The 25,719-nt window shown below is 37.4% G+C and overlaps 2 protein-coding genes across 9 annotated transcripts in view; one reads left to right on the top strand and one right to left on the bottom strand.

Annotated features, from left to right (window-relative positions):
• The first annotated feature begins 324 nt into the window (after positions 1 to 324).
• Positions 325 to 13,192, top strand: CCNH (cyclin H). 4 transcript variants are annotated; one of them, XM_064404426.1, is made up of 10 exons: positions 325 to 511; positions 598 to 711; positions 1,861 to 1,934; positions 2,197 to 2,407; positions 2,702 to 2,865; positions 4,612 to 4,682; positions 7,170 to 7,281; positions 7,799 to 7,859; positions 11,326 to 11,437; positions 12,425 to 13,192. In XM_064404426.1, exons 1-10 carry the CDS (start codon positions 395 to 397, stop codon positions 12,502 to 12,504), a joined length of 1,116 nt encoding a protein of 371 aa, XP_064260496.1. In that variant the 5' UTR covers positions 325 to 394; the 3' UTR covers positions 12,505 to 13,192. The 4 variants fall into 4 exon arrangements, with proteins under 4 accessions (XP_064260496.1, XP_064260495.1, XP_064260498.1 ...); XM_064404425.1 differs by having other exon boundaries at positions 327 to 511; positions 589 to 711; XM_064404428.1 differs by lacking the exon at positions 11,326 to 11,437 and having other exon boundaries at positions 329 to 511; positions 589 to 711.
• RASA1 (RAS p21 protein activator 1) overlaps positions 10,656 to 25,719 on the bottom strand; it is a 46,694-nt gene continuing 31,630 nt past the window's right edge. For 2 of the 5 annotated variants that reach the window (XM_064404423.1, XM_064404424.1), the window contains 11 exons: positions 25,414 to 25,490; positions 21,329 to 21,501; positions 20,953 to 21,112; positions 20,628 to 20,770; positions 19,776 to 19,891; positions 18,514 to 18,600; positions 16,092 to 16,159; positions 14,382 to 14,470; positions 13,495 to 13,572; positions 12,176 to 12,310; positions 10,656 to 11,532 (listed from right to left, as the gene is read on the bottom strand). In XM_064404423.1, coding sequence (XP_064260493.1) covers positions 11,449 to 11,532; positions 12,176 to 12,310; positions 13,495 to 13,572; positions 14,382 to 14,470; positions 16,092 to 16,159; positions 18,514 to 18,600; positions 19,776 to 19,891; positions 20,628 to 20,770; positions 20,953 to 21,112; positions 21,329 to 21,501; positions 25,414 to 25,490 — 1,210 coding nt within the window. In that variant the 3' untranslated portion in view covers positions 10,656 to 11,448. Of the gene's footprint in view, positions 11,533 to 12,175; positions 12,311 to 13,494; positions 13,573 to 14,381; positions 14,471 to 16,091; positions 16,160 to 17,768; positions 17,848 to 18,274; positions 18,425 to 18,513; positions 18,601 to 19,775; positions 19,892 to 20,627; positions 20,771 to 20,952; positions 21,113 to 21,328; positions 21,502 to 25,413; positions 25,491 to 25,719 lie in introns of those variants that run through there. The other 3 variants (XR_010353265.1, XR_010353264.1, XR_010353266.1) reach the window with 3 other exon arrangements.

Raw genomic sequence — 25,719 nt, 5'->3', positions numbered from 1 at the left:
TCCAAGCGATCCGAGCTACTCCTCATGTGACTTCTGCTCCAGACCCTCATCATCCTCATGGCCCTCCTTTGGATGCTCTACAACAGCTTAACGTCTGTCTTACATTGCGGTGCCCAAACTGTCCCCAGCACTCGACGTGAGGCTATACAAGTGCAATGTAGATCTGCAAGTATACATTAATAAAACCAAAAGAGAAACACAAAGACTGCTGCTATTCTGCAAAAGTTAACAACACGCCCTTTTGCCACACCTCCTCCTTAAAAAGGGAAAATTCTGAAAAGGAAACGGAAGCATCCCTCTCCCAGGAGGGAGTGTCCTAGACCCGCCCGCCGCGCCCCACGCGCTCAGGCGGCTCCCGGCGTGCTGCGCGCGGATGCGGCCATGTTGAGGGGCAATGTTCCACAGCAGCACGCAGCGCCGGCACTGGATCTTCCATGGCGAGGAGGAACTGGCGCGGCGCCGCGCTGAGGGGAACCGCCGGGCCCGAGCCAGGGCGGCGGCCAGCGGGAAGGTGCGCGGGGCCGCAGGGATTGCGGAGCGGGAGGGTGAGACTGCGGCGGACTCAGGCGCGGCTTTACTTTTCTCAAGGTGCCGCAGGGCGACCCGGTGCTGCTGGAGCCGCATGAGGAGCTGGCGCTATGCAAGTACTACGAGAAGAGGCTGCTGGACTTCTGCGCCGCATTCAAACCCGCGATGCCGCGGTCCGTTGTGGTAAGCGAGGCGAGAAGGAGCCGCCGCCTCGGCCCTCCTTATTCCTTCGCTTGCTGCCTGCTTGGCTTGTTCTTGAGAGCGCGGGTATCTTTAAATCTCTTTATCTCTTTTCTCTCTTCTGGCACTACAATCTGTGGCCGCTTTTTGTCTTGTTGCGTTTTCTGACACGGGCAGCCATTTCAAAACCTGATGTTTTTCAACGTGATCTTTTGCTTAAACTTGCTTGAGTGGCTGAATTGTTCTGCTTCGCCTTAGGAGAGAGTAGGAGCAAAATAGTCGTAGATGGTTGATGGTAATGTTTGAGGATACAATGAAACAATCTCCCAGTCGCTAAAGGAGACAGTCCCAAATTTGGGTTGTCATTCAGTGTTTCTCCAGCATTAGTGCTTCTCTGACCACAAAATAGGCTGGATTATATACTGGCAAAATATTGGCCTGTAAAGAAGAAATGAAATTACCTTGAAGTTATGTGCATTGAATTCAGAAGGGAGAAGTGGCGACGTGGAGCTGAAGAACATAGTGAAATTGCGCCTCTCTCTCACTAAGACATTAAGATATATGATTTACATTGTCCCCTGTTAGTCCTCCGTTTTCCAAGCAGGTGTGGTGAAGAGTACCATGCTTAAGGGTGCCTTTGAAAGATGGCAGTTGCTGCCATTGCATGTTCTGTGAAGACAGACTGATGTTTGAGAAGTAGCTCCTGCAGAGTCTCATTTTGGGAAGCATCGGCTTTCATGCTGATAAACATGCTGCAAAATGTACTGATGTAAAAAATCAAATAGCTTGAATTGCTTGCAACTTTCAGGATTATTTTTTTCAGCCTTTGATTTTTAAATTTAATTTTAATACCAAGTTCTTTTCATAAAGATACTGTTGATTTTTTAAGCATTGTCTTCTAAAATATGTCTAAAAATAAAGAAAAATATTTTGTATTACAGTCGTAGTGTAAGGTTCTTGCGGGCAAAAATAAAGACTTTGAAATACTTAATGACATATAATGGCTGTATGTGTCTTAGTGCCTCAGTGTATCCTGTGTGCCTTTAGTATATATCCAAATTTTCCTGTTTTGTGGGGTTTTTTTCTTTTTATGTACTTTTTTTCTTAATCCATTTTCATTTTTTCCCCTCCCCATTTTTTTTTTCAATTTAGGGAACAGCTTGCATGTATTTCAAACGTTTTTACCTCAATAACTCAGTGATGGAGCATCATCCTCGGATAATAATGTGAGTTACCAGCACTTCTTGAATTACTCTGTCAAATGGGATATGAGAGGTATGATCTTTATATTTGTAAAGACCTTAAAAAAAACCCAAGAAAATGTGAGAGCTTAAGTAGGAGTAAAGACAAAATATGGTTAGTTTCACTGTCTTTTTCCTGTATTCAGAACATACTTAAAAATACACATTTTCTGAGCAGAACTTTCAGTAGGAGAATGGATGCTGCATATGTCAATTGTTTGCTTTTTTGTTTTTTTCCCTCCTCAAGGCTAACATGCACATTTTTGGCCTGTAAAGTAGATGAATTTAATGTATCCAGTGCACAGTTTGTTGGTAACCTTCGAGAAAGTCCTGTTGGACAGGAAAAAGTTCTTGAACAAATACTGGAATATGAACTGCTACTTATTCAGCAACTGAACTTCCATCTCATCATTCACAATCCATACAGGCCATTTGAGGGATTTCTAATTGATATTAAGGTAATACTCTCTGATATGCTATATGCTCTGTGTAGTAAAGTAATACAAGTCTGTCATGCATTATCTTCAAGAAATTTATTTCCTTTTGTGCCTGTGATTTAAAATATCTAATTTCTATAGTGATAGACAGATACTTGAAAGATAATTGTTTTACTTGTGGTCTTTAAGTCATTTAGGATGTTTCTGGAATAAAAATATGGTCTGCTACTTTTTAGCTTTTTAAAATATTGTTGAATTGTGTCATGAACAGGAATGACAAACAGCTGCTTTTTTTTCTAAATTACTACTTTTTAGACTCGCTATCCAGTGCTGGAAAATCCTGAAGTTTTGAGGAAAACAGCTGATGACTTCCTTAACCGAGTGGCTCTGACAGATGCGTATCTGCTCTTTACTCCCTCACAGATTGCTCTCACTGCCATATTATCTAGTGGCTCAAGAGCAGGAATTAATATGGAAAGGTAGTATTTTCTGTCTTATATGTGTGCTTAAACAATCAGTTTGCTTCTTGTATAAAATTGTTTTGCTCTAGACATTCTTAACTACTAGAATTGTGTATTTACTGATTGCTAGCACTTGGTCTGTTCTTTATGTTTTAGAATGGCAGTGGTACTGTTCATTTTCACAAATAGGTGATGAAAGCAGTTAGTTGCTGTCTGGTTCTTATATTCCTTTGGAAGAAGTTAAAAAAAAACCCTGATGACTTTGCCTTAATTAGAACAGCACAGGATTTTCAGACTCAGTTTGAAGGTTACACAGGGAAGAAAGTGTGAAAATATGGTAGAAACTGAGAGTCAACTGAAATTACACTGAACTGACAGCTAATGGGCATGCTGTATCATACTGTGTTTGGTTGCTGCAGCTGTTCGGTTTCCATGGATATGCACCAGGGCTAAGGTGTTGCTTTAAATCAATCTTTTCTTTCCCTTCTGTGTCCTTGCCACTGTTGTTTGCAGAGGTACTGTCAAACGCTGTCAGACACTTTGCTGTAGTTTGTTTGGTTTAGTTCTCCTACGGACAAAATATATGCTTTTCTTCAGATGAACAGCTGAGGTGTTTGCTGTAAGGAGCTGCACCTGGCATGTTTTAATATAATGCCATTGCCTGTGAGCATTTCACATCTGGAGTGTAACACCTGTTCTGAATCCAAAAAGTTCTTTTAAAATAAAATCTTCTGTCTCTTCTAAATGTATCTCAAATCTCTCTAGTTCTAAAATAAGGAGTATTGGGGGTATTCTTTACAGGATTCACTGTCTTCTGAGAATTGTGTAAAAACATTCAGGTGCTTACTTTAACTTGAAACTTGATCTCATTCTTAGATCTGTATTCTGTAGTGCTCATGCCAAAATTCAGAAAACCGTGCTTGCAAAAAGAATGAAAATAATTTGTAGATAATGTGTGATTCAAGGTGTCTGAACTTTGTTGGCACATTCAGGAAGAATTCAAATCTTTGTAACCTGTCTGCCCTATACAGTTGTTATAACCTTGTCATTTACTGTTTGATGTGAGTTTTTGCTGCCAGACATGAGAAAAGGTGATGGTGCAGCTGATGGTCTGTGGACCTGTGATCAGGTGCAGCTACAGAGGTGGTACAGAGCATGTGGGAATTGAAAACCTGTTGCTGTCATGGGGGAAGGGATATAACTCCTTGGTTGTTGTGGGTGTTGGTAAAGAGGACTGCTCATATCTGTTTTATCCAGACAGTGTGCATTAGTGTTCTTACTAAAGAGAAGTTTGATCTCATTGGAAAGAGGAAGGGACCCATAGGCTCATGCAAGACAGCGTTTAGTAATAGCTTTCAGCTGCCAAAAGAAGCAGGCCTCTCTTGCAGGCTCTGCTGTTGGTCAATCTGAAAACTGCTATAGTATTTGCTTGCCCTGTGGGCATATTGTACCATAGCATGATGTTGTCATAAACTTAATTTGACTTAGCTCTGTGAGGCTTACAAATACTTAGAAGGAAGATGGACACCTAATTTGGCAGTGTTATTTCTACATGACTGGGGGAATATTTTTGTCACCTTTTTAGTGACACATTAGCTTTTTCATCACTTTATAGCACTTAAGTAAACAAAGCATTCTTACTAATCTAATTATGAAGCTCTAGGAGATGTTAATTATAAATAATACACTTTTTACTAACTCACAAATGATTGCCATAAATTATTATGACACTTAAAAAATTTATTCTTCAATGTCTGTTTGCAGCTATTTATCAGAAAGTCTTATGCTGAAAGAGGACAGATCAATCTTATCCAGATTACTAGATGAAATGAAATGTAAGTAAACATTAGAAAAGTATATTAAAGAATATCTCAAAACAAGGAAAAACCATATTTTTCCAAACTAAAAAAGCATTAGATAGAAAGGTCTGCTTCAAATGGTTCTCATCACCTTAAGGCATGCATAAGTAAACTGCAGACAGTAGAATGAACTACCAGCATATGAATGGAAGAGGAAAAAAGACTGAGACAAAATGAACAAATGAATTAAACAAATTAATATGGACAAATTAAATAAATTAACAGACAGGGGACCTGCCTGATGTTTTCACAACGTAAGTGCTAGAGTCAGTTAAGTGCTAGCAGCTGATTCAAAAGTGAGAAATCTATTTTGAGAACTAGATAATGGTATTTGTAGGACAGAACTAAATTGCTTTTTTAAGTCACCATATCTTAAACATTACAGCTTCAGGCAAAGCCTGCATGTAATAACTACTACCACCAGAGGTGTGTTTTGTAAGCTAAATTACTAATGTGATATGCCAGTATTTATACTGCACATCTGTTTTGCAGCTATAAGATGTTTCAGAAGATGCTTAGTTTCACTAGTGTGAGAAATATCTTTGTGTGTGTATATTTTACAAATATTAAGGATACTACCTTGGTTCAGCTAAGCTAAAAGAGAGTGTAGTACCCTGATTACTACCTTTTTGTATTTAAATTAAAAGGCTGTGATACAAAATTCCCAGTAAGTAATCAGTTACTGAATGCATTAAATTAATGCATGCACTTGAAATGGGAGTGGTGGCAGTGAAACTAGGCTGACTGACATGAGGAGTGAATGCACCATACAAGTAACCAGGGTCTACAAATCCAATTTACCTTTAATTTATAAAATTTAGATGTCCTTTACTTTCTGGTCTTCTAACAAATTGGGTCTTCAGACTTCCATTGCTGACATGGAAGGGAATGCTGGAATCACTTACTCTTCACTTCTGTTATTGTAGATGGTAGCTTTAGCCCAAAAGCAGCTCTTGCGTAAACATAAGATGGCTGGAAGGAAATTTTTCAAACATTTGTAAATTACTTCTACAGAGTACTGGTGGTAGAGAAAAAATCTTGTAAATTTAATTTGCATTATTAGAAAGACTGGAACTGGTTTTTTTTAGGACAGCAGGTACAATGTTGATTGCAAAAAATACCTGTGTATTTTGAAGCTTGTTAGCATAGTAGTGTGAACTCTGCCTCAAAGGAAATCCGGAGTCGGTAATGCTGGCGACTTGTTTCAGTGTAGTTACATTGAGGAAAGGAAGGATGAACTGTTGTCTCAAGTCTGCCTATGACATAAGCAGCACTCAGCCACACTGGAGACTGGATAGGATTGTGTGATTCACAAGTGCGGTGGGTTGACCCCAGCTCAATGCCAAGTGACCACCAAAGTTGCCAAGTGACCACCAAAGACCCTATCACTGACCTCCCTAGCTGGGCAGGGGAGAGAAAAGAAAATAAGTTCATGGGCTAAGATAAGAGCAGGGAGAGAGGTCACTTACCAGTTACTGTCATGGGCAAAACAGACACAAGTGGGGGAAATTAATTAATCACAAATCAAATAAGTGTAGGGTAATGAGAAGTGAAAACCACATCTTAAAAAGACCTTTTCCCCCACCCCTCCCTTCTTCTTGGATTCAATTTCACTCCCTCCAGTGCAGGGGGACTGTAGTCAGCTTACCATATGTTCCTGTTGCTCCTTCCTCCTCACATTCTTCCCCTGTCGCAGTGTGGAGTCACTCCCACAGAGATAGTCTTCTACAAATTTTTACAACCTGAGTCCTTCCCTCATGCTACAGTTCTTCATTAACTGCTCTAATGTGGGTCCATTACACAGGATGTAGCCCTTCAGGAGTAGGCTGCTTCAGTGCTGGTCTCCCAGGGGGTCACATGTCTTGCCAGCAAGCCTTCTGTAATGTAGGTTTCCCTTCCCTACACGGTATGATACATAGCATGGTATTCCCAGTGGGTCACAGCCTCCTTCGTGCACGTCTACCTGCTCCACAGTAACTTCCTCTACAGGCTGCAGTTGTATCTGCATACTCCACACTCTCTGTTGACCTCCATGCATGGGCACCACTGCTTCACCATGGTCTGCATGAGCTGCAGGGGAATCTTGTTTCTAGGCCTGGAGCACTTCCTTCCTCATGTTTCTCCCTGACCCTGGTAGATGTAAGGTGTAGATGTTCTCATGTATTCTCATTCCTCTTTTCCAGCAGCCATTAGTGTTGCACCAGGATTTGGATTTTGCCCTTTAAATCTGTTATCACAGATGTACATCCAGTGTCACTTAATAGGCTTGGCCTTGGCCAGTGGTGGATACATCTTAGAGCCATCTGGCATTGCCTCTGTTGTGCATGGGGGAAGCCTCTAGCAGCGCCTCACAGAAGCCACCCCTATAGGCCCCCCCATTACCAACATCTTGCCATGCAGACCCAACAAAACAAGGCAGAGCAGAAATTAGCTGTGTTTACAGCTGTGTTGTTGCCATTTTAGGCATGAAAAATCTCATTAAAAAATATGAACTGCCAAGGCCTGAAGAGATTGCTGCTCTAAAACAGAAGTTAGAGAAGTGTCACAGCTTGGACCTCTCATTTAATACAAACCCGTAAGTATATCTTGGATGTGTTAAACGTTCTCTTTTTTATTGGCATAGGAACATTAATGTTTTCTTAGCTATGTGAGTGATTGAAAATAAAAACCCTTAAATGTGCACACAGTGTTTGCCTGCTTGCTATATCTACTGGAAGCTGAGATTGAAGATTCAAAGTAGTGCTTTCAGTAATAAACAAGTTCTTTTGTGCTGATCTGCATAGCAAGCTGATTATTTTGTAACGCAGAACTGGAATACTGTGGGGCTTCTAAGGTGTGACCACTTGATGTATGTGATGAGAACTAAGGACTTCAAAATTAGGTGATTAAAACAAGAATGTTGTAAAGGCTTAATGTTTTCTTAAGAATTTTGTGGATGGCAAAGGATTGCACTCTGAACTTCCAGCAAGCTGCATGCCAAGGCTCTGATATTTTTTATGGAATAGGTATGTCCATATTGTAATCCTGAGGTCAAATAATGAGAATCTTAACTTAAAAAAATACCTAAGCATTTCACTTTTCTTCTGGGTTAGGAAGAAGAGGAAAGGTTATGAAGATGATGAATATGTCACAAAGAAATGTAAAATGGATGAGGTTAGTAAACCTGTTGTACAAGTTTTTCCTGTTTTTTTTTTTCACTCTTAATGCCAAGACAAAAGTGACACAGCTACTGAGATAAATTTATGCATCTGTAACATAATTTTACTTGTTGCTCAGACTAAACCTTTTTCAACCTTTTTTTTCACTTTAAATGAGCCAGATTTCATACCTGACTATGCTTGGAAGTGTTCTTGAACACCCCTGGCTTTTGTGGAAAGAGGAATGAACATGCAGACCATGCTTCCTGCTGTTTATTGTGCTTTGGAAGTTTTTATTTACTTTATTTGGTTTCTTCACTGCTCAAAGCAGTGTAAAGTTGAACTAAATTTATGTCAGACAATTTGTCTACAAGGCTGTCTGAATTACAGATGGGTTGCTCGTACTTTGTGTTCTAAGACCAGGTATAAATAAGGTGAGATAAACTGACAAGCATGACTCAACCAATACAAACAGTATTAAGGTTGTCCTTCATATCTGAGATGAACACCTTCTAGAGCTTTTGTCTGGACAATGGACAGGAAATTGGAGAGAGTCCACACTGGCAGAGGTGCAGAACCCTTTTTAAATGGACTCATTTTGATACTAAAGATGCTGGATACTGATCGTCTAAGACACACTAAGTATGGCATTTAGAAAAACGTGCTAACATCTAAAGAGGGTCACCTACCAAAATCTGAAGATAAAAGACAAGATTTGTGTCTTGCTATTGGAGATTATCATAGTAGGTTGATAGTATAGTGTCAAATTAGACTCTAAAATATTATTAAAACAAGATTATAATAAAATTGGCAGTGAAAGTGTATTCTAACAAAATGTGGGACCTTGAATTTATTTTATAATTTTATTCCTGCAAAAACTTTTAATAAGTTTTCATTCCAAATGCCAGTCTTCAAAAATGTAATAAAACTGGCAACTCCATAAAGCAGGCTCTTGGAAAACTTTTTATGACAAAATGACTTAGTTAGCTGACATTAGACTGTAATCTGCAAAGCTATGAAAAGCACAGGACATTGGTAGAAGGTGCAGTATGAGCTGTTTTTGAAATCTCTACATAGTTATCCAATATAAAGCTCATGCTTCTTTATCTCAGGAGCTTTATCTGACTTTATGACTCTGTGTCCAGGACTGTAAGCATAGGTATGGATAATGTAGCTTTAAGGTTAAAGGCCTAACTTGCCCCAAGTTAAAATATTTTTTTAGTCTTCTGTTCATGGAATTTTTCTGTAAGTTCTTAAATCCAGACCATAAGGAGCACACCGCCACACAGAGCTGTTACATAAGGTGCTGTGTTTTTTCCTTCTATTAGGAAGAGTGGACTGATGATGATCTTGTGGATTCAGCATTACTTTGAAGGAAGACGGACTCCTACCACTGCAGGAACTACCCTGTGGTGTCAAGTGTGACTGCCTGCCACAGGCTCCTTATTATGTGTCATAAGGTCTTTGTGCTGTTAGTTACCTTGGCACTAAAGCCTTTTACTTTCCTAAAATAAAAAGTTGTAGTTCCATTAAACCCTCATCCATTACAGGTCTAACACTAGCAAGATTTGCTTTGAGAAATCTCACCCTTGTTTTTGGTTCAGAAACAGTTTGCTGTGTCTGCAGTGTAGTGTTATAAGCACCAGCTGATTTATTTTTTATACACCCAGTTAAGAGTTCTACAATATGCACACTTACATGCAGCTTTGGGTTTCATTTCAGCCCCGTTTCATTCTCTTTGCTGCATTTTGTGTGTAACAGGTAAATTAGGTAGGCAGCTCTGTCTTCCAGTTTGTAGTTACCATGTTATATTGCCTGTACCATAGCAACCAAATCCACAAAATAATCCCTTTTACACACTCTGTCAAAGATTTAAGTAGGACACACTGAAAGGTAAATTACTTACTCGTCTGAGATGCAGTTTAACATAGACTTGATATGGTTATGGGACAATCTAAGAAAAAGACTTCTCTAGTAACAAGGTGTTGCAAACACATGTATTGTTACTATGGAAGGGCATCACATGTGTCTGTCTGCCCAGTGCCATACATATGATATTTAGGAGCTTTCACCTTCAAGAAGCTGTTCCAGCTGGAGACCAGGGCAACACAGGGAGAGCCACTTTAATATTACAGCAAAGGTGCAAAAGCAAAGTCTCTGATTTTATGTGACAGAGATGTGGCAGTTCTGGTCGACAGGAACACTCTAGGTGTTGTAAAGGTTTGCAACAGCGTTTGTATGATAAAATTATTCAAGCAGTTATCTCAGTCTTGTCAGTGAATCCTTTTATTCCCTATTATATCACTGCCTAGAACAGAAGACACCGTGATGATGAAGTACTCTTTAAATCAACAGCACATTTTACTCCTCAATTTTTTAACCGTTTATAGCAGTGCAATGGGCAGGAACACCTTCCACTAGACAAGTTTGCTCCAAGCCTCATCCAACGCCACCTTCAACACTTCTTGGGGCTTCTCTGGCATTCTGCCAGTGCCTCACCCCACTCACAGGGAAGAATTCCCTTTTACTAAATCTCAACCTATGTATGGAGTTTTAGCATCTGCTTTCTCACCCAGTGCTGTACAAATTAAGGCATAAGGAGAAGGTAATGCTGTCTGAGGACTCATGCTCAAAAAGTGACACATTGTAACCACTGCAAAGTATGCCACATTGCAGACACTATAAAATTTCCACAGTAGCCATTCAGCTAGTTTCCATAGAGTTAGAAAGATGTAGCTTGATTTATTTTAAAAACTTACTTTTCACTTACAAAAATATTTATGCTAGACTTACAAAAAGACCAAACAATACCTATTTTATAAAATGGTTTAATGAATGCATGCATGTCTGATATAATCAATAAATTTACTGAATTCAAATTATTTACTGTTGTAAACGTTTTACAAAAGCATTGTGATTTATCTGGATATACAGTTCTTGATGGAAAAACTATTCTGACTGAATCAGTGGCACATCAGAAAAATAAAGCTGACAAGATCCATTCTGGATATTCTCTTTCAACATCATTCCAGCAAGAGAAACAGCATGGTATAAAACGTGTACAGTAAAGGTTGTTCCTACCATAACATCAAATTCTGGAAAAAGTAAATAAAAGTTAAAAGTGGTTGAAACAGTCAAAAGTCATAGTTATTGTAACCAGTCAGAAATTACAGTAAGAAATGTTATCCAGTTAGTTATAGGTGGTTGTCAGAACAACGCCTTTCTTCTCATGTCAGTTGATAATTCTTTTCCAATCAGACAGCAAAAACTTTGGCAATCAGAGGTGCTGAAAATTTCGAAGTCCTAGACACAGTCACAGCATTTTCTCTGCAGAAGGTGAACTGTACACGAAGGCTCAGAGGTTGTGAAATTTCATTGTTTCCAAGTGGAAAAAAAAAAGTGCATATGTCCTGCACAGATAGCTTAAAAAAAGCTGCTGGTACAATCATTCACCAACAGGATCTTTGTTTTCTTTTGCATAGTTCACACATCACTGGGAATGTGACAGGGTGTGCTATTTTTGGCAAAAGCAAGAAGGAAGTGATACTGGTGAGAGTTGTCATGTTGGGCGTGCTGGATCCATGCAGAATTCAGGTAGAGAGCTGCTACCTGATGTTGTTAGACACTGAATACTGATTTTGTTTTTGTTGTAGCAGTTCAGTAATGGCCAAAAGCTTCTTAAGAACGTGCTGTAAAAGAGAGTTGAGTCAATAAAACTACATGCTAGCTACTGAAGAGAGAAAAGGCCTCCCTGAGCAGCATTTTCAGCATCAGCCTATCAGACCTATCACTTGAAGTTGAAATATATTACTAAAAAGAGAAAATGTCTGATTCCCTAGCCATTAAGGGTAGTCTTAAAACAATGTTATGGACTTTGCCTGTCCTCCCATGGATCTTTTTGCTTCTTTGTTATTAAGAGGAAGTGTACAGCTAACACACTGTTAAAATTAACCACCAGAGTTTTCCAAGCATACAAGTGTACTGGCAAACTAGTAAGCAGAAATGAGGTATTAATAGAAAGCTAAAGAAAATGATTTTTGGTTCTCAACTGGAAAAAAATCCAAATCTGAAAACTAAGACCCAGAGAATCTGTCAGGGGACAGTAATTTTATGGGTTTAAAGCTTCCTCTAGAAACTTAAAAAACCACCCCAAACCTAGTTGGTTTTATTGCATGGGGGAGCAAAATTATGGATTAAGCATTTCCTTCACAGCTAATAACCCTCTGGTGAAATACATCAGTCATACTGCTACAGAAATACCACAAAAGAATCCCTCCCTATTGAGGAGTAATTCAGGACAAGCACCCCATACCTGTGATTGTGTTAACTCACCTGCATCACCCCTCGCTCGTTGCTGAGCGTCCGGAGCTCATCCGAGTGTGCCACACAGATCTCATGCAAAGCTGCCAGGTCACGGGAGAGGTCAGTTCGAGAGTGCTCTGCAGTGTCTGGAAGCTCAGGAACATTCTTCAACAAAGTAGAAGACAGAGATTTAGGGTGCCAAGACCAACTACGGTCTTTCCAGATAAACCCCCAGTCCACCTTTCTGTTATTAATTATCTGTTTTTCTCCCCTTCACAGGCATGTGTTTTGTGATGGTACTGCAATTTGTAGTGCTGGAAGGATTCTTACTACAAGACCTGGTATTGCTCTGCCTTTGAGCTGACCAGAAACCTACAGCATTCCAAGACTCGAACCCTCTAAATGAAGGGAAGAGCCATCCATTAGGAGCTTTTTTTTTAATCTAAATGAGAGAAAATCAACAAAATTCAGCAAAATCTACTATTACCTATCAAGTTACTCATTAAACCGATGATAAATCAATAATGCTGTAATTAAAACGGCAGAATAATCCAACACGTATTTTCAAACCAACAGTTAGCCAAAACCTCATGTAAAACCTGTCATTTAAAGAAATCTGATGTATCATAATATACAGAAGTTGCTATTTAATCAGAAAAGGATGACATCTGGAACCTACCCAAATGCCACACTTTTTAAGTATTCTGAGATGTCTTCTAGGGCGTTTCTAAAAGATTAATTCAGGATGCTTACCATATTTTTTTCATCTCACTTCTAAAAATTAATTATTTCATTTAAAATACATATATATAAAACATGAGAACCTAATTCCTGTTACAACAATCACACCCACAAAATAGTCACGTGTTATAAGGATACAATGACAGCATTTCACTTTCAAACTAAAATATGTAGAATGCACACAGTGAAGCTTTTGCCAGTGCTAACTGAAATTCATGCTAGTATTACTTCTTTAAAGAAAAATTACTTTCAATAACTGATCAAAACCATGTAATAAGTTATATATAAAAACTTTTGGTTTAAAAACTTGTTTGTGAAATGTTTGTGTTTTTACCCAATATTTCTAATCTCATACCTATAGAATCTCTTTCAGCTTCTCACATTTAGAGAGGCACTAAATTAATAAAGTCGTAAGAAGATAATTGATGGTTTTAACTCTGTATGACAGACCAGTAACTTTTAAATAAGTATTTAAAAATGTACTCAGCTAAAAGCATTCAAAATTATGTGGCAGCTGATTCATTGCTGATCTAGTTAATAAGAGGTGTAAAAAATTTTAATTTACAATTCTGCCATGTAACTTCAGCAAATATTTTTTAAGCACTTACCCCAAGCTCATCCAAAAACATGATCATGCGATGTTTGTTGCTCTTGATGAATGGATTTACTCCTTCCATATATGGCTCCTAATAATTTTTAAAAGTATTCATTAACAAATCATTGCCAAGATAATTGTCACATCTGAGGTGAACACAATGCAGTCAAGCAAATAACACTGCAAAACAAGTATGTAAATGGAAGTAATGCTATCTTTTTTTCAAGTGCACTTCTAATGTCTGGTGTGCAGGCAGTCAAAAGACTGCAGAATTTGGTTTACTTTTATTCAGAAGATAGCCTGTGATTCAGGATTTTTCTTACACATGCATACAGATACAAATTTGCATCAAGGCGAGCATCTCTAAATACCTACCGGCAGTGAACAGATGCTCTGTGTTCAGAGGTATCATCAGAAACAAGTGCCTTCTTTCCTGTTTTGTCATTAACTCTTACATTCAAAGTTCTGTGTGTCAGAGAAACAACCTTCTCACATCAGCCTGAAGGCATGTTAATTATGCTTAAATCAACAGATGTATTTTTAGCAATGTTTCAGCCTGGAAATTGAGACCAGTCACTGCTGGCATTGTCTTCGTGTTTTAATAGAAACTTTACTGAAAGCTTGGGCTTATTAGTGCAATAAGTAACACCTGACTTACTGCTTTCATTATGTCTAACAGTATGACAGTACAAACAAGAGAGCTTTGAAGTGCTCTACCACAGAAAACACCAATCTAACAAGTGATAAATGCAAGGGTCAAAGTGGAGGAAGAGAAAGTCATAGGTTCTGCATGAGAAAATAACAACACATTTTTTGCATGCATTGAACAGGAACATAGGAAAGGTGTACTGGAAGCACAGTTCTCTGTAGGTTGTTCTCTGTATGTAGAATTATATTCACCTTAGCTCCAAATTCAACCAGATTTGCTAAATTCTGCACAGACTTGGCGACCAGCGTCAGTGTTCTTGCAGCAGTGGCGGAAGGAGAATCTGGCAGGAATGCAAAGTAGAGAGTCACTGGCCATTACATTTAAAATTAACAGCAGTCACATGAAAATAAATCCTTTTCCCATTCACATTTTATTGATTTTTTAAGTATAAAACAACTGCATGTGAAAGATGTCACTTCATAAAGTAAAATATATTGCTTTTGTAAATGCCAAAAGCCATGTTAATTCTGATCATCTTATTTTCTGTAAAAGTAGCACACAGAACAAGACAACAAAATAAGTAAGTGTTACTAGGAGTTAGGTGAAATGTAATAATTTGCTCAAAACTTGAGGATTTTTGTTGAAACGAAGATTACTTGTTAAAACATTTTACCTTTGAAATGAAAGGAAAAAAAAAAGAAAGTTTACCTGCTTATACCCACATAAGTGGGCACTGACAAGTTATTTAAGTTACTGGCAGCAGGAAAACAAAGTGAATGTTACATGCAACCATAGCCCGTATTTCCACGAAACTCCAGTCTGTAATGACTGTGACTATAAACACTTCACATTAATCACTGAAGTCAGTTAGAACTTCCTTTTTCAAGGAAAAGTGATGTTACCTAGAAAATTACTTTTCTCTCCAGTTAAAGTAAATTACCTGGTTGAAAACATTCCACTGACAGAGTTTTAGGGTTATATAGTCTGTAAGTTTCCCTTAACAGTAGTCAAGAATACTAGCTTGAGGTAACTCAGCAGGATTGTAATGGACAAACTCAAAAGGCATTACTCAAATTTTTAAGTAGATTTTTACACCTGCAGTCACAGTGGAGGGTACCTAACTTGCAAAGTACCCAAAGATAATAAAATGCCAAAGAAATTATCACTTGGTTTCAGGCAATGTTTCTCAAATGCTCTCTCCAAAACATGTACAGAAATTATTACTGTGTGAGAGAAAGGAACTTTGACACAGTCCTTCTCTTTAGTAGTTTAAAGACTGAAGACAGAAAACAAGCTACATTGTCTTAAAAACTGTCTTTGAATAACAAAAAAAGCTCTTCTGAACCAAATTTTTTAATTTTCTCCTACATTTCCAATTTTTCAGCCTTTCTGAACGCCATCCCTCTCTCATCTTTAAGATTCTATATCTAAGATCAACTGTATTTAATAAGTCAAAACACAGCTCTTAATAGCTGGAAGCCATCTAAGCAGGACATTCAAACAAATTGTTAAGAAAAATTTTCTAGGTGCACAGATGTATTCCAAGCTCTGCAGACACCCATACCAACTTTATAAATCTTGTACATTTCAGAGATACCACTGCATTCAGCTATTAACTCTGGCATTGCACTGTATTCTGCAATGAAAGTGATGTCTGAAGATCCCATAATTACATTTTTCACAGTGCTAAAATACATTAAACAATGCTAGACTTGACTCAAAATGTTATTATTAGATATCACAATCAATGGTTTTTTTGACTTTAAAATTATATTGGGGATATCCACAATCAAGCTGTTGGGGGTAAAAAGCATATACCCGAAGAAGAAGTTAGCCAAATGACATGGATGACTTGAAACACAGCATTCAAAAAAACTTCCTATTTTGCTACATTAAATACTATAGTGATTTCATGTCTCCTGCTGCATAAAGTATAGATTTGATCTGAAGCACATAGTCACCTGAGATGATATTAAACATCCTTGGGTTCAGGATAGCAGGACAAATCAGTCGAAGAAAAACAAAGCCACTGAAATGAAATAAAATTGTATTTTGTTCAAAACCATTAGAAAATGCAAGTAAAATTGTGTAGTCTTTCAGCAATAAAGTTAATGTGAGATCTTGTTGAGACAAACACCAAGAAACTGGCCTGTGCTCTGTAAAAATATAAATCAAGATCATCATGCTACGATTCTATGAACTGTAATGAAATCTGAAAGGAGAGGCACATTGATTTCCCAATAAAGGTGAACAAACTGTTGAAATCATGTAGGAAGAAATTAATTGCCAAGTAATAAGTCCATCCCAGACCATGCTTGTCTCAAAAAGGAGCCACCCTTGGTCTCTGACCTCCCAAAAATTTCTCCACTGTCTGCTACTGCAAGTCATCCATCTCACAGCCAGCCACTTCCCCAAGCCACTCTAAGCTGGAGCACAGGAGTGGATGAGCAAAAAGATCTCTCTTGGTAGAACACACCTTTAGGTCAGCTTCAGCCTATCCATTATCCTGATGATCTACACTTCAGTAGAAAAATGAAGGATCTGCTGCTTTCCACCATGAAAGAACTGCTGCCATTTTAAAAATTGGGTAAAGAGTGCTCTGTTCTGACTGCAGAACTAGGAATTAATTCAACAGGAACTCAGAACAGGCTTCAGCAGCATGAGAAAAATCTACTTTCCTGTTAATACCAGACGTAAAAATCATCACTCAGGTTAACTTCAACTCCAGCTAACTGCTGTATAATGAAGTGAAATACAGACCAATCTCAAATATCTGTAATTTTGTCCTTGGACACCACCAGTAGGCTGGATTTCACCACAGCAATACCAGAGCCTGATTTGTAATAAAAGGAGGAAGGGAACCTTGCCTGTTGTAAAGTACACAGGTAGGGAAATGTCCACATTTCTTTGAAGTGACAAATAGTAGTGAGGTTGATCCACCTTCTGTAAGTCCAAGATATCTAGTATGCTGTTATACAGTTCTATCTTATTTCTAAGAAACACAAGTTATGGGCTGGTAAGAAAACAGTCCTTGGTCAGAGGTTAAGCTAAAATACTTTTTGTGGTGAGAATTCAAAGCTACAGGTCAGTCATTAATTTTGAAGTTTTGGCACATACACCAGTCACTCTTTTAAAAGTGTCCAAATTCAAAGGCCAACAAGGTACACATCTAGCAGAGACCCTGCTGGTAGAGAAGATCTGATATTCCTTACCTTTGTCAACCTGCCTAAACTAGGAATGAGCAAATATCTATATGGGAGGTTCAAACCAGAGAGAAATGGTAGCATATTATGACTGATACAATAGAGAAGATACACAGATATCAAAAACTGCCCATGTGGCTCTGAATACTGAATCATTCTTAAACCAAAAATAGCGCAATGGAAGGTAAAAAACATCACTGAAGGCTGTGAAACTGCACTCCAAAGAGAAATCTCTAGTATCCACTTGTGAAAATGGAACACCACAAAAGCAAGTGATAAAATATTTTTAGCATCCAGTGGAGACACTGGGAAAACTCTGAAAGTGAGCTGTGTGTTCACTATGGAATGCCACATGGTCCTCTTTGGAGCTGGGGAGGAACAGCCAGAGATTGGAGCTAGGGAGGAACAGCCAGAGATATGGAATTCACTACTAACCTTTACAGCCTTCCAGCAGCTTAGCCCCTCAGAGTAAAAGGAGCTCTCAAGTCGGAGCAATGTCCATTTGAAGGCAATGCTGCATCACAGTATGAAACACGTAAGGCTTCTGGTGTCAAAATGATAAATACAAGCCAAAGACAAATACTCTGAAAGATCCTCCATGGGAGATTAACCTCTGCTAACCATACAACTGCCTGACACCACAAAAAGGAAAGCTGAGGCTCTGAATCACTTAAAATCCCTGCCACATTTAGAAAAGTGTCAAGATCACAGCTTTGCCAAATGTTTTTGTCTGACCTGCCCTGGCAATGAACAGAGAGATAGTTTTGTATTGTGCTGGTCTAATAATGTAGGTTGGAGTTTTGGTGGCTGGTGTGAGTTCAGAAGAGCCAAGTTCTGTAACCTCCAGCAGCACTTTCAGAGGAGCTCCAGATTATTTAAACGTAATTGGGCTGCAGTATTGTAAATTCAAAGTTAGAACCATTAAGTAAAGCTATACTGACCTCTACACTACATCATTTTATTCTCACAAGGCTCTTAAGAACAAGACCAAGAATCCAGCAAGCTCAGTCTTTAACTGGGACATTGTGCGTCATCATCATAAATATCTTAAAACACTGCAGCAACCTGTATAAGTTCACACAGTTTTGTCACTGAAAGAAACATAGACAAGCACACTGAAGTATGTCTCCAACAAGGCTTCAAATAAATATTTCCAGAATAAGGTTGACAAGTAACTTACCTAACAACCCTGGTTCTCATGGTAGTATTAGCTGGCCATTTGTTTTGAACAGACTTCTGTAGGCAACCATAAATATATCTCAATGTCCTGCAGAAATAGTAGCCAATTACTCATTCCATTAAACTTAAAGAATCAAAAAAGCTGGTCAGAAGGGACCTAGATCAACCTCCTACTTGATGCAGAACTATTATCAACTTTATATTAATAACTTAGACAAATCTTTAAATTATCAATTAACTCTTAGTTAAAGTCAACAAATTTATAAGAATTCTATTTTAAAATAAGTTGTTTTAAAAAGTAAATTTATAAATTACAAAGCAAAACTAATCTGTGCAATTCTGTGATCATTCAGATGTGCATTAAATATTTTTAACTGTTTACTTAAGTAGTATTCCCTTTTTGAAAAAAGACCACTTTGATGGTTGATTTTTCTTTGTGTTTCTTAACTAAACAAAAGCTTTCTTACCATACATGACACACACAAAAAAAAAGTGAAAAAAGTCAAAAAAGAAAGTTAAGCACCACAGCAACAGTTCTCTCCCATTAAAAAAATATAAATAAAAGGACATTTGTGGTGTATTGCAGAAAATGTTGATCACTGCATCATATACTTAAAAGGACTGCAATTTTCAATGCTAACCTTGCCAGCACTAACACAAAAGAAAATTCCATGCTACTCCAATGACTGAAAATTGAGGGTTTCATATACTTTAAAAGCTATGAAAGGAAACTCTATACTATCCACTTATTATTAGATTATTCAAATCTGAGGTATGAAAACAAGTTACTTTATCAATTAAAAGAAGCAGGGAAAAAATAGCCTCTGCATTTCCCTAGCAGACAAAACCAGGCATAGAATGGTATCACTATTACTACCTATCTGTATTTTTAATATGCTGTTAATAATTCCATGTCTTTCTCAGAGGAGAAAGACTGACAAATACACGTCATTGTCTGCTAACTACCATTGACTTCTACCTTTTTGTAAAAATATGAGATTAATTATTTTATTACTATTTTGTCCCTGATCTCAAGTCAAGTATCTTCTCCTTTAAAAGAAAACCAAATGTGCCAGCCAGAGGCTTTTGTAAAACACTATTAAGATAAATTGCCAGAAGTGTTATTTTCCCCCTATCTATTTTTCTCTGTGTCTATACAGCAACACTAAGATAAATCACTAAGAACATAATTTTAATGTGCAGTGTTATTCATGGAAACACAAATTTTCAAATACAAATCAGAACAGAAAAGTGCAAACTTACGGGGGCAGTATCTCTGCAGCCATGAATATCTTCTCCACCAATTCTGAAAGTATACTGAGTAGATGTGCCAAGTTAGTGTTTACATCTTCATTTTTTTCTAACTTCGAGGGATTTAACTAAAACAAAAAAAGAATATGTTTATTCTTCCATCTAGAACTACATCTATATATATAGTTTTTGAATATTACACATTGAGTACTGTTTCAAAGCAAATGAAATATTCTGGTGCTGTACAAGTCTCTTACAGAACTCAGTCATGTTTCAGTAACTTGTCAGGGAACACGAAGCAACAGTTTTAAGTTCTAATATACATATGTGGCTTTTATCAGCTTGGATATTCACCATTTTTTCACCCGAGTGACTTTTTGTCTCTCTCAATCCAAATTTCTGATGACTCCCATCTTTTCCACAATGAAGTTAAAGTGAAACACAGGAGATACGAGGGTAATTTTAGAAAGAGTACCAAGATCAGTAACAACCATTTAATATGGAATTTTACAATTAAAACAGAAGTTCAGATCTTGATTTCTACAATATTTTGAGCTCAACAAGTTACCTAGATTAGGACACTCAGTAAGAGCTGCAGAATGCCTGTTAAATAATTTAAAAAAACTTGATTATAAAACTTAGTAAGTTCCACTATGAATAATGTTTGAAGCCAAAATCCAGGAAAAAATATAAAAACATCTCTTAATGAATTCAGTTCCTGTATTTCTGATGTAAAAATGTCTCATTCTAAAAAATTATTAAATATCTCTACAACTAATGTTTAATGTAAACATAACAGTTGAAAACCAATGGATTACTGTGTCAACAAACGAAAATGTTTAAAAACACAGTTTAAGGTATCACCTCACAGGACTGCTTGCTCTCCATGATCTTTAATATGGAGTCTTTCAGCGCATGATGAACAAAACTTGTTGCTGTGGCTTTCATATACTGCTCCATAAGTGTGCTTGCTAAAGTGGTGGCACGGAACAAGGTAGTAGCTTCATCTGAAAAAAGAAATTGGAAAGAGAAAAACTGAAAAAAGGAGACATCAAAAAGAGAGGAAGAACATGGTTACTCTGTAACATAAGCTGCAACTAAAGGAGGAGAAAAAAAAGATAGCACCAGAACCATTTTCTCCCCACCTGTCCAGAATTCCAGTAAACTTTTGTGGGATTTAGTGCAGTACCTTCCATACTTATCTCCCTGTCATTTAGTGTTCGTAACAACAAGGACTCAAGCTTTTCATGGAGAAAAATCTTCAGTAAAATGCCAGCCAACAGTGTCCTATCCTGTCCACAAACATGTGATAAGGCATAGACCACATGAAGTTCTTTCTGGAGTATAAGCTGAAAGAAAAACAATTTTAAAATATTCAGAGCTTCTCCTTCCATATAACAGTATAACAGTTTTGGAAAAAAATTGTATTTTATATTTATTTATTTATTTGTAGCTGTTACCTATAAATATTATTTGATTTACATCAACCAGTGTTACTGAGATCCCTCTCAACCAAGGAAAAGTATTAGTTTTGACATATAAATAATGGATGGTTAAGTTCATACCTCTTTAAACTCGTTGTACTCTTCTTCTGGCATGATCTTCTCCATGGAATACCGCGCTCGAACACGCAAAGATCCTGGCTCAATACCCTTTAATGGTACATAGGAACTGAGCTGAAACCACTCATCTGTTGCATGTCCTTTTTGTAATCGGCTTAATTGGCAACGCATGAACACTTAAAAGAAAAAAAGCGTTGTTCAGGTATACGTTATCTCCACCAAAACGATACTACTATTAAATTAAAAAACAGTTTTATTTTCAACATATCATCTTATTTCAGGAAAAAAATACCACCAAGAGTAAACAAAAAGTTTTTTATCAATATATGAATGGATTCATTCTCTCTTCAGTGGCCTAACAGTGTCCTGTAAACCGAAGAAGAAATATATGGCAATCTGTTAAAAATGTATAAATTCAAAAACGCCACATGAATATTGACATAGCTTTCCTTGTAACACCCAAGTAGGATGCAAATCCAGGTAGCAGTCAGAAACTAAAATACAGGTTAAATCTTTAGAGTTCACTACTCCCTTTCCAGCCTTGCCTTCCACCCTGACACTACCATCAGGGTCTGCTCCTATTTGTTATTAAGAGTGCTCCTACAGTATTCCCAAACACTGACATATGTATTACTTTTATAATAATTCCAGTCTAAGTAACAGTTTATCCGTATTAGGTTAAAAAGTGTTCCCAAACACTTGCTAACTAGATAATGAAAGTCAACCCAAGAATAGCCAAATCATTGACTGGTGATGATGGTATGCTAAAATTGCCAAGCAATGACTTGCACTGCAGCTGAAGTCTGGTGCAGCAGCTGGGAGGGAACGCAGGCCCATCCAGAGCAGGAACATGTGCTCCCAAGTGGAGGGGTTTTTTTCCTCAAAGAAAGGCCCAGGACCTTCAGAGACAACGTTGTGTCTGTCAAATACCCACCATGCTCCAAGAGGAGTCCGCAATTAGTTTTATATTTAGCCTATCAGACTGCACCTCTCAGTCAAACACCCTCTCTTTCAATGAGAAAGATATTTGCTTTTACGTTCCTCACGTGAAAAAACAAGGAAGTCCATAAAACCAAGAGCTTTTTTTTTTTATATTTCTGCAAAGCCAGTACACCAATCTGCCTTGCAGAAATTGTAAACAGTTCCAGCAGATTTCACATTGCCCCAGTGCTGCAATACACAGCAGGATACAATTTAACACTCGAACAGAAGAAGATCATATTTATAGTGCCTCATTCAGGACAATTCTGCTGCCTACTTCATATTCTTTGGAGCTGATGAACTGGTAAGTTAATGCATTTGTATCAGTCAGCACGAAAAACCACCTGCTACTTATCACCAGTGTGGATGGAATGTCATTAGACTATGTAATAAATTTACTTTCTTAGCATACTTCTCTCTGGTATCAAAGCTCAGTTTCCACAACTAAGCAATGTTCTTATTTGCTTGCACATATAAGACACATGTACTACAGTGAGAGGAATGGGGAATGAACTACCAGAATAAACTCATTATTTTGTTTTTTTTCTCTGGTCATTGTAGCACTTCATAGCTATAAAATAAATAATATGACTTTACTTTGATTTTTAAAAAAATCATACCAAATACCTGTACAATGACTGCAGAATAGTTATCATAATTTATATTAAATTACTTTAGAGTAGTAAGACTTTTTTCCTGTTTATAATGTTACATTGAATTGGTAGGCTCCTTTCAGCAAGAGACTTCTACTCAACATTAATTAATTTGAAATTAACCACCGTAGTGCAAAACCAAACCAGAGTCTCCACTCCAGTTCAGCACTTTATAGTGTTGTCCTTCAGCACCTACTAATTCAACTATCAATAGCAGCACATGGAAGTCTACTAATAAATTCTAGGACTTTAGATTTTTCAAGCCATATCATATATTTATTTGAGTAAGTCCTTAAGCAATTTACAGTTAGAGAAACAAAAAAAAAGTTAATATAATTAATGCAATTTATGCTGAACTGTTTAGTATCATTTCTGACTATCTGGAATGCTTAAAAAACTCTGAAGTAACATTTGCAATAGACAAACTTCAATGTAAAGACTTGAAAACTCAGGAAATATTTTAAAATACTGAAAAGGTAGCCTTCATTAATGTATTACTTTGGTATTTAGGTTTTGTGTGTTACAATGAAAGAAAGCAGTGAATCCAACAATTACATTTTGGACCTTTAATCTGCATTACATGGAAGGAAAAGCAAGCAGAAAAGGTGAGTTAACCCAATTAAAAACTGGCAAGAGGAATAGCATCAGCTGTACAGGACTGCCACTTCATAGCATTCCACAGGTAACATCTGTGGCTGAAAAGGAAAGGAAAGATGATTGGTTAAGGAAAGGAACCAGTTATCTTGCTTTTGAAGAGTTACAGGTTTATTCTGGCAGTGCAACACAATGTATGTCAGAGAAGATGTGGTTTAACTCATTTTACCCCAATGAACTTCACATACTTCATAGGGCTCGGAACGTAAGTAAGGAGTATGTTCATTCAAGTTGACTTAGCGTAATCTTTATCTAAAAATGAAAGAGTTATGCTGGATTATGCTTATGCTGTAGGAGTGTAGGTAACTGCAGTAAAGAAATTCAGCCAATCCTGCCACTGACCTAGAACAGGAAGCTTTCCATCATCACCTGAATACACAGAACTAACAGCATCTCCTTAATCTGGACAGAGAGGAGTAAAATACAAAAATACTTTCAAAGAAACTACTGAAGTATCCCTCTCAAGAATTACCATTTTAAGATTCTTTTCCTAACCAAGGCTTTGGTGTAGAGACATAATCAGTTTTCCAGCTCAAATGAATTTACGACGAAGTTCACAACGGCATTTTTACCCCTTAGTCTGTCAGAGAGAATGTATCTTTATTCCTCCTGCTATGCAGAAATTTTTCTAGTGAGAGAAGGATAAAGAGATCTGAAATTGAATCAGGTTCTGCAAGACCATGCAAAATGAGTTGTACATACCTACTTTGGCTAAGGTTTCCCTACAGATCTTAATAAACCCCATAAAACCAAAAATCAATGAAATAGTACTGCCGTAAGTTACAGACCAATAACACAATATATGCAAACTGAAAACAATTGAACTCTGTGATATATACTCTGACTGCCTTGGAACAGACAGCTTGGAACATAATGTGAAAAAAAAATTATCTTGGAACAAATTTGAAGAGGGCAGGGAGAGCCATCCTGCCCTGCAAGGAGCAAAGAGGGGGCACAGGGCTGAAGCTGCTCCAGAACAGGTATATTAGGAAACAAGATACATTGAAGAACAGGGCTGGGGGGGAACCCACAAAAAAAAAAAAAAAAAGAAACCTGAAAGTATTGTGTGGGAAGAGACCTGACCTTAAAAAAAAATTCTACCTAACAGCTTCTAATTCACGCTCTTGTAACTCTTTCTTTTCTAAGAAACTGACAGATTCTACCACCTTGCTGTTGATTTGCTGAAACAGAAAATCGCATTAAAGGAGCACCTATCTGGCTAACACAAGGAGAGGAAAATACAGATCCTTTCCCATTCAAAGGGAAATTGAGGTAACTTCAGATTTAAGCCAAAGTGTGGTAATAAGGGAAGAAGACAGTCGAGGTAAAATGGAAAGAAAAAAAGGGAAGGTTTCTTCAGAGACTGCCAAGATTATTTTTTTTTAAATAAAGAATTGCACCTTTCCCTGTCTCACTGGAAGCAACCAAAAACCTGGAAAGAAATTCTAGGTAGTCAGACTCCATGACACTTACCATTTTATGGAGCATACTAATAAAGAAAATTTCTCTTTGCTCTTCCTTTTTGGTAAGCACAGTCATTATCTAGCAGTAGCTACCATAGAGCATATAACAGACATACAGGACTAGCATAGTGCATTTTACAACTAAAATCAGTGGAAGTTCTCATTATAAAAACATTAATGGAAAGCCAGTACCAGACATCAAAAACATACCCAGGCAGTATGGTGAACATAAAAAATTACTTATTTCTCTTATGACAACCTTTGACAAGATCAATGATAACCACACAAAGTATCCATTGCTGTAATGTATGAATATCTTTTACAGAAAAATACTTACATATATCTGGATCTTTACTTTTCTTTGTTTTGTTACTAAGACTTATCTCAAATCTATTAATATCAGATGAAAGATCACTAGGAGAAAAAACAGACAGCCTCAATTAATACAATACATGGCTGGCACTTAAGCTGTTCCAAATTTCATTTCAATCCCAAGTTATCATTATCAGCCACTTATATTAGCAAAGATAGATGCCTACAGAAAATTCTACCCATGCAGAATTTGTCTGAAATGTTGCTGCTGTATAAGCACATATACAGTATTTTTTTAAATACTGTAAAACTATAAATGAGTGTTAAGAAT

This window comes from Passer domesticus, chromosome Z (genome assembly GCF_036417665.1).
Source record: "Passer domesticus isolate bPasDom1 chromosome Z, bPasDom1.hap1, whole genome shotgun sequence".
NCBI lineage: Eukaryota > Metazoa > Chordata > Aves > Passeriformes > Passeridae > Passer > Passer domesticus.
This window is presented reverse-complemented; position numbering and strand designations above follow the sequence as displayed.